The sequence below is a fragment of the Squalius cephalus genome (genome assembly GCF_949319135.1).
Source record: "Squalius cephalus genome assembly, chromosome: 23".
Classification (NCBI taxonomy): Eukaryota; Metazoa; Chordata; class Actinopteri; order Cypriniformes; family Leuciscidae; genus Squalius; species Squalius cephalus.
In genome coordinates, this window is record NC_137144.1 from 209,443 (window position 1) to 218,796 (window position 9,354).

General features: G+C 46.9%; 1 protein-coding gene across 1 annotated transcript in view; it reads left to right on the top strand.

Annotated features, from left to right (window-relative positions):
* The window catches only part of LOC307151292 (solute carrier organic anion transporter family member 2B1-like), a gene marked incomplete at its 3' end in the record, with an annotated part of 29,264 nt that extends 24,872 nt beyond the window's left edge, over nucleotides 1-4,392 (top strand). The window contains exon 10 of the mRNA XM_079859244.1: nucleotides 4,280-4,392. Coding sequence (XP_079715370.1) covers nucleotides 4,280-4,392 — 113 coding nt within the window. The remainder of the gene's footprint in view (nucleotides 1-4,279) is intronic.
* Between the last annotated feature and the right edge of the window lie 4,962 nt (nucleotides 4,393-9,354).

A 9,354-nucleotide genomic window follows, 5' to 3' on the forward strand; every position in this document is an offset into this window, starting at 1 on the left:
TTTGACTGTAAGCGCATCAATGAAAAATAGGCAGCTTTATGTGGACGCACTGGGAATAAGGCACGGGAATAAAATCACACGCAAGCGCAACCTCCGCAATTCAACGCCGAAAACGTATGATGTGCATTTTTATTATAAATTTGTGCGCATTATTTGTTGTTATTAGAGACTTCCGACGATCTGAGATTGATGGTAAAAAATTGTTTTTTTACACAGCACCCCTGCTCTCGCCAGAAGCACCCCAGGGTGCCTCGTCACCCCGCTGGGAAACGCTGGTCTATATAGGCTAATAAAAAAATAAAAATAAAAAGCCTGTAATTAAGACCGTAACATTGACTTACCTGTCGAGAAGAAAGCAGGCAACTCCAGCGTCTCTTTTGAAAGCTTTCTCCTACATTAGCTATCCCGACATTAACCCTTGTTTTTGTAATCTCCGGTCACGTTTCCTTTTACGGTCTTATTTTGGACTTTTTCGACGAAGAGGACTCGTTATCCTGTGACTTAACCGTGCAGTGCAGCCTTTTAAACTTGCTGCGGCAGTGACAAGCGCCTCTCACTGCTCTGCTCCATTTCTGCTGGTTTCAGTCACGTGACGCGGGCTCTGAACGAAAACGCGTTGTGGAAACGCGTTGGCCTAGTAGTACTTTTTGTCCCTCTCTGCTATTATAGTTTTTCAAGATGGCGGAACTACATGGAAGCCTCCGTGTACCTACCCGTCCCATGTATATAAAGATAATAAATTCTTCGTTTACGAGGATAAGTCAGATCATTGGCAGCAGTGGCGTGCACAGACCTCTTCAGGGGCAGGGGCGGAAGGACCAAAAAGGGCACTTTAAAAAAAAAAAACATTTATTTTTAAAATAAATCATTTAAAGCAGTACCCGTCTATCTGTTGTGTTTTATATATTTTAATGACTTCCTCACAATTATTTGGAATATCTCACTCGATGGAGAGCAGCAGTAGGTCAGAGAGCCTCTCTCGGAAATGATGATAATATAACTAAATATTATTTACTTTACCAAACAAAACAGAGAATCAAGTCGGTTATTATGAGGAATTCATGTTTAGTTATGTTGATGTTATAAATTGTAGGCCTATGTATTCAATAAAGTGTTAGCTATCATGAAATCAGTAACACTTTACAATAAGGTTTCATTAGTTACATTTATTAACATGAACTAATAATGAACTGCACTTCTACACAATTTATTAATCTTAGTTAATATTAATTTCAGCATTTACTAAAACATTATTAAAATCAAAAGTTGTATTTGTTAAGATTAGTTAATGCACTGACTGTGACATAACATGAACAAACAATTAAAAGTTGTATTATTATTAACTAAGATTAACAAATAGGCCTACAGTAGCCTAACAAATGTTTAGTTTAGTTTCAGACACAGTTGAGCTAACAAACAACAGCACAGTCTGAAACAGGTGAAGGCTGAAGCTCTTGCTTATAATGCCTACCTTTTTAAAACATCTCATATTTTAATAAAAAATAAAAATAATTATTGTCTTACATCATTATAATGTTGACAAACAAATATAAACAGAATACAAAAACATTAGTATTTCCTATGCAATACCATTGCACAATCCAAACAACAAAAGCAGCTTGTTCATTTAACATTCTTTAAATGGTTTCATATAGTTTCAGTGCATTATTTTTTAAATAGTTTCTTTAACTTATTAAGTGCCCCACATATTTTTAGTTCCTCATGACAGCTATTCCATAGATTTACACCTTTAACTGAAATACAATGGTACTTTGCATTGGCCCTATGTTCTTTTTGAATTGTACAAGTTCTGCTTAAGTCATGTTGGCATTCTCTTTCTGTGAACAACCCTTGGATACTTTCTGGCAATTGATGATTTTTTACTTTGTACATGATCTGTAATGTTTTTAGTTGTTTTGCATGATTAGTTAATGTTAGTTAATATGAATACTAAACAAATAAACCTCATTGTAAAGCGTACTATGAAATCAAAGATATAAATTCCTTACAATTTAGAGCTGTACATGGACTTTTCCTTGGACATGAAATTTCCTTTCACTAGATGTATTTCCCCAAGCTAAGAACACTTGCTATGGCCTGGACAAAAACGAATGACATTGTCAGACTCAGAATGCGGCTGAAATTGAGTTATACTTTTATGATTGTTAAGCATAACTCACATGCTGCCACAACTTTTACAGTAGCATGGTAGGATAAATGTAACTTTTCCGTATTAGCTTAATGTTACCTGCTGCCGTGCAGTTTGAAGACTCGCGGCGAACTGCTGCGTACATAGCGCTGCAAAAAAAGAACTCCGCCTACTGCAACTTCACCTCCGCCAAATGCTTCCGCCAAAAAATAATAATATTTAATATTTGTTTGTATTATTATTATTATTGTTCGTGGCAATGGTGTATAAGTGTATTGTTATTTATTATAATATTTATTTTAATAATAATTATTATTTACATTTATCAGAGAGGGGCACAATACATTTTGAGACAAAAGGGGCAGGGCTTGAGCCCCCCCGCCCCCCCGTGCACGCCACTGATTGGCAGAGGTATTTGGACACCATTGAGGACATATTTATGAATAAAAATATTGATTTTAGATAATAAAATACCTAAAAAGATACATATTGTCCCTTTAAAAAGAGAATATTTGTTTTTTATATAATATACATACTTTAAAAATAGAGACTCCAAGCGTTGTATAGACATGTGTTTCAAGTCTGTGTGACAAACATTCGCTGAGTTACAGGTCATTTTCTGCCGCGTTTCAGAATGAGTTTCACATTGAGAGAGACGGCAGAACGCGCATCATGTTTATTTTCTTTACTTTTTTACTGTTTATGTTTATTAACACAACATTTTGTTTTTATTATGAGTGTACACAAATAAAAGAAGACATTTAACAGTTTTAAATTATGTACAACACTTGCCTGTATGACAAAAATCGACGGAGTTATTTGAGTCAATAAGAACAAAAGTGAGCTGGTATCGCCGGCAATACCGCCGACCCCAGGGGGTTAACTGAAGTCCTTTTTTTTTTTCATTGCAAAATAAACTGTAAGAATAGTGTCAGTTTCTAAAATACAGAATCTTTTCAATTAAAATGAAGTTGCAAGCACTTAATCAATACTCTGTTTGACCTTTACATCTCTGCAATGACTAATGTGTTCATTTATTTATTTTTTTAAAGGCAGATACATTGCTCATTTATCATGCACCTCTGCCCTTCAGCTATAATATGTCATAGTATCATTCTAGCTACATGTCAACTTGGTAACTACATGTCAACTAACTCTCTTTAGAATATTAGTGTTAGACTGTTAGGTTAGGTTTGGGAAAATTACAACAGCTCCCCAACCTAGAACCCATCTAGAGAAGTTTGAAGTAGGGAGTCAAAGGAAAGGGCAGATTCCAACGCATGACTATATCATACCGCATGTCTAGAAGATTAACCTATCTTAGGCTTTTGAATGTTTTTTTGTCCCGCCCCATTCCTAAATGACCCTGTTACAGCCAGGCAAATGCAAAAGTTCAACTTTTTTTCAATAATTATTGATCTAGAGAGTCCAAAGAATTGTCCTAGACTGGTCTGGTTCCGATTGGGCGAAAAACCAGGGACTAGTTGGCCAAAGTAGGTTTGGAACAAAATTGCCCATACAATTTTTGGCCCCAATGTGAATTTGGAGATATGCATTTTTTCCATCTGGAGCCAGGGATCACAGTGATGCTAAAATTGAGACTCTAGGGCAAACTGTCTAGGAGTTATGAGCAATTTAGTAAATTTGGTCATTATAGAGCCACCTATGGGCCAATCGGGGTCATATTTTGATAACCTCTCCTCAATTTTTGTACTACCATCTGGCAAAGTTTCAAGGTTCCAGCACTTACGGTTTGGGCTGCAAGATGCGTTTTACGGCAGAATAATAATAATAATAATAAAAATCAGTACAATTACAATAGGGTTCCCTTACGAGAACGTTCTCTCGTACTGCGTTGAGAACGCAATGGGAAAACTCCTTTTCTCGAGAATATTGAAGCCTTTATTTTAAAACGCATTGCTGCAGCATAAGCGAGAGCATCAAGCTCGCGCGAGCTAGCTGATAGGCTGTGCTGCAGGCAACTGCACGAACCAATGGCGAGAGAGCAGAGGCGCGCGAACCAATCAGAGAGCTTGGCGCCCTGCCATACTCGAGCGCGCCAAATAGGGCGTGGCAGGAGAGTATAAATATAGAGAAATCTCGCCATAAAACAGATCTAATCTCCTTCAGCTTCGAGACTCACCTCTTCGCTGAAATCTCCAGAGAGAAGCCGCTCGTCGTGGAAAAGCCCTTCAGCGGAACAGCTTCGCATCTTGGCAGATCTTCTTTGCATCGCCGGCTGAGCGTTTCCCTGTGGCATCCGACGAGTATCCTTTTTTTGCTATCTCAAAAAGAGCAAATCGCTGTTTTCACAGCGCGCAAACGGCGTTGATTCAAATGCCTGTTTGTGATTCCTGCGGGGTTTCCCTGCATGTGTCTGATAGACACACACTGTGTGCTGTCTGCCTCGGTCCTGAGCACACCGAGTCAGCGCTCACTAAAGGCGGCTGTCCACACTGTGACAGCATGACCATGGCGGTTCTCCGGTCACGTCTCACCCTCGCTACTTCAGAGGGTGAACCCGCTTCACTTCCGTCTTCGGCGCCCCACGAGCCCCGTAGGAAGAAGCGACGAGATCAGAGGATCCCTGAAAGCGGTGAGGTTGAAGAGCTCACGCCGGGTCTCTCCCCGCGTGCTTCGCCCTCCCCCCCATCTCCGGTTCTGTTCGCGAGGAGCGATCAACGCCCCTCTCTCGAAGCGGCGGGACTCGTTTCCTTTGGCGGATCCGCGGAGGATGATGACGCAGTTTCTGTGGCGGCATCTGAGAGCGAGGAATGGTCGGGCTCTGCGGACCCCACCCCCTCCTCTCTGTGTGATCGTCCTGACGCACGTGCGAGCATTGACGCCGAACTTTTCCGTGTCATGTCTCGCGCTGTCGACGAACTAGGACTCAACTGGCTTTCCCCAGCTGAACCTACGAGAGGCCGCCTCGACGAGTGGTACCTGCCGGGCCGCCAACAGGCCCCCCGTCAGCGCGCCGCCCCTTTTCTGCCGGAGGTTCACGAGGAGCTCACTAAAAGCTGGCGCGCGCCCTTTTCAGCGCGAACGCGCTCTTCAGCTTCTCATACTCTCTCCTCTGTCGACGGCGCTGAAGAGAAGGGCTACGTGTCTCTTCCCCCCATCGAGGAAGCGGTCGCCGTTCATTTGTGCCCTCCCACTGCAGGAAGTTGGAGGTCTAAAATGGCGCTGCCTTCTAAGCCTTGCAGGGCTACCTCAGCTATGGCCGCCCGCGCCTACACCGCCGCTGGCCAGGCTGCTTCGGGGATTCACGCCATGGCTACACTTCAGGCGTTCCAAGCTAAGCTCCTCCGCTCTATGGACGAGTCAGGCCCTTTCCCGGACACCCTGAAAGACCTCCGTAGTGCTTCAGATTTGGCGCTTCGGGCCACAAAGACCACCGCACAAGCCCTCGGCCGCAGCATGGCCAGTTTGATTGTGCTTGAGCGCCACCTGTGGCTCAACTTGACGGAAATCAAGGACGCAGATAGAACCGCCTTCTTGGATTCTCCGATCTCCACTTCTGGTCTCTTCGGCCCATCCGTTAACGGCTTCGCGGAGCGTTTCACTGAAGCACAGAAGGCTTCAAGTGCTATGAAGCACTTTCTTCCTAAACGCTCCAGTTCGGCTTCACGGCGTCCCAAGAGCGCGCCGCGGCCAGAAAAATCAGTGCCTCAGGTTCGCCAGCCCCGCCCAGCGGCTGAAACCGGTCAGCACCTAAAGCCGGCAAAACGGTACCCGTTCCCCAAGCGCCAGGGGCCCAGGCCGAAGCTCACGCTCGACCACGAGCCTAAGAAGCCGTCCTAACCGACAGGAAGAGGGGTTCATGTCCCGCCGCGGCCGGACCAGCCCCGAAGATCGCTCGAACGCTTCTCACAGCCCCCTCTTCAGTTCAGGCGGCTGGAGTGGTTTTAAATGCAGAAATAGGGCCTGTTATTCGTCATGCACCTCTGCACACAAACGCTGTTTTAACAGCGACCCACAAAAAGCACAAATCGAGCAAAATTTCACTTTCATGTCTAGTCGAGCCCCCGTCTCCAGGCGCTCAGTCTTCAGATATGATCATACCTCTGGTTCATCGGGCTCTGGCATGGCAGGCCATACCCGGAGTCTCAGAGTGGGTAATGAACATTATAAAGCGCGGTTACTCGCTTCAGTTCTCCCGCAGACCACCACGCTTTCGAGCTGTTATTCAAACTTCGGTAAGGAGCACATTGTCTCACGTCCTCCGCACCGAAGTACAGGGTCTGCTGGCAAAGGGGGCTATCGAGAGAGTTCCCGCCGCACTAAGCAAGTCAGGGTTTTACAGCCGTTACTTCCTCGTTCCGAAGAAGGACGGCGGCTTAAGACCCATTTTAGATCTCAGACATCTGAACAAAGCCCTCATGTCACGGCCGTTCAGAATGCTTACAACCAAACACATCCTGGCGCAAATTCGCCCAGGCGATTGGTTCTTCTCAGTGGATCTAAAAGACGCGTACTTTCACATCCAAGTGAACCCCCACCACAGGCCATTCTTGAGATTCGCCTTCGAGGGGCAGACATACCAGTACACAGTTCTACCTTTTGGACTGGCACTGGCACCTCGTACGTTCACGAAATGCATGGATGCGGCTCTCTCCCCCCTGAGACAGCGGGGAATGCGCATCCTGAACTACCTCGACGACTGGCTCATTTTGACTCAGTCAGAGGCGGAGTCCAATACTCACAAAGCCTGGCTTCTCAGTCATCTGGAATGCCTGGGGCTCAGAGTGAACTTCTCCAAGAGTATTCTGTCGCCCAGTCAACGTATCACGTTCCTGGGAACAGTTCTAGACTCCATACTTATGAGAGCATGGCCCACATCAACCCGTGCTCTCTCGATTCAGCGGCTCGCCGCATCGTTCACGAAGGGCGCTTATGTACCCCTTCGAACGTATCAGAGGATTTTGGGCCTTATGGCTTCGGCAGCTTCAGTACTCCAACTAGGCCTACTGCGCATGCGTCCTCTTCAGCTGTGGCTAGCACCTCAGGTACCCCCTCACGCTTGGCGTTCAGGTATCTTGAGTATCAGGGTGGACCAGCATTGCATTCTAGCACTGGCCCCCTGGATGAACGCCAGCTGGTATCAGCAGGGCGTAAGCATGGGAGTGGTCTCAGAAAGGAGGGTCATTTCGACAGACGCCTCCAACTCAGGTTGGGGAGCCCTGTACGAGGGCAGGCCTGCCTCCGGCCTCTGGTCGAGCTCGGAGAAACGCCTACACATAAACTGCCTCGAGATGAGAGCAGTTTTTCTAGCCCTAAAATCCTTCCTTCCACACCTGGCAGGACACCATGTCTTGGTCCGGACGGACAACATGTCAGTGGTGTCCTACATAAATCGCCAGGGCGGCCTCAGATCCCGCAATCTGTTCGCCATAGCTACTCAGCTGCTACTTTGGGCTCAGACCAATCTGCGCTCGCTCAGAGCAGCTCACGTGCCGGGCACGTTGAACATAGGAGCAGACATGCTCTCTCGGGGCAACGTTCCCCCAGAGGAATGGTCACTCCACCCCCAGACAGTTCTCCTATTATGGGAAGTCTTCGGGCAGGCAGAGGTAGACCTCTTCGCCTCAGAAGACAACTGTCACTGCCCAATCTTCTTCTCGAAGAAAAAGGACGCGCTGGCCCACGACTGGCCCAATCGTCCCCTTTACGCGTTTCCTCCGGTCTCGATGTTACCTCAGGTCATCGAACGGATCAGGAACACGGGGTGTGCGATCCTCTTGATAGCTCCTCTCTGGCGGTCCCAATCTTGGTTCCCAGAGTTGATGCAGCTGTCTGTTTCAGACCCTTGGCCAATTCCTCTGAGGAGCGACTTATTGGCTCAAGCGAACAGAAGGATCTGGCACCCCCGTCCCGACTTGTGGGCCCTCCATGCTTGGCCACTCAACGGCTACCCCAGGACCTCCCAGAGGGCGTCCTGAATACTATTCTGGAGGCTAGAGCTCCGTCTACTAGACGTCTCTACCACCTTAAATGGTCAGTGTTTTCCAGCTGGTGTCAGGCTCGAAACCTCGACCCGTACACTTGTGAAGTGCCAATGGTTCTTTCATTTCTCCAAGAGATGCTGGACGCGGGACGTTCCCCGTCCACACTCAAAGTATACGTGGCAGCCATCGCGGCTTTTCACGTTTTGGTGGCTGGCTCTTCCTTGGGAAAATGCGACCTTATTGTTCGCTTCCTTAAAGGAGCTAGGAGGCTCAACCCGCCTCGGCCGCCCTCAGTGCCGGCCTGGGATCTTTCACTGGTTCTACGGACTTAAAGTCCCTTTCCCTGAAAACCGCTCTTTTACTGGCACTTGCGTCAGTCAAAAGAGTGGGGGATTTACATGCGCTTTCCATAAGCGCTTCCTGTCTTGAGTTTGGCCCTAACGACTCTAAAGTCCTTTTAAAGCCAAGACACGGTTATGTGCCTAAAGTGCTCTCTACTCCGTTCAGAGCACAGGTAATTTCGCTGTCAGCTCTCCCAGCTTCGGGGGAAGACAGTGATGCTCACACGCTCTGCCCTGTTAGAGCGTTGAGAATTTACTTGGAGCGTTCAGCCTCATTTAGACAGTCTGAACAGCTCTTTGTCTGTTTCGGGGGCCGAACCAAGGGGTTGCCGGTCACGAAACTCACGCTATCCAGATGGATAGTTGATGCTATTGCTCTAGCATACACCTCACTGGGCCTCTCCTGCCCCATAGGTGTCAGGGCTCACTCTACGAGAGGCATCGCCTCCTCGTGGGCTTGGACTAGTGGTGTCCCTATTGAAGACATTTGTGCGGCGGCAGGCTGGTCAGCTCCGTCCACATTTGCAAGATTTTATAACTTAGAGGTCCCTGCTTTACAAGCACGAGTTCTCTCCATCTAACCCTGGCTCTCTGGATCCAGGTTAATTCTCTAAGTTGTAAGGGAACTTTACATAGGCTGGCCTTTTTTGCCCTAGTCTATGTACACAATATATATCTTTAGGCCCGATGTTCTGGTCTGTGGTATTCTGGCTACTTTCCTATCCCGGGATTCCTGGATTAGAGTAGCCACGAGACTTAGCACGGCGTTTTAAAAAGGGTTCCCATTGCGTTTTCAACGCAGTACGAGAGAACGTTCTCGTAAGGGAACGTACTTGGTTACTTACGTAACCTCGGTTCCCTTAGAGATAAGGGAACGAGTACTGCGTTGCCCTGCCGTGCTATTCTCGAACATCAG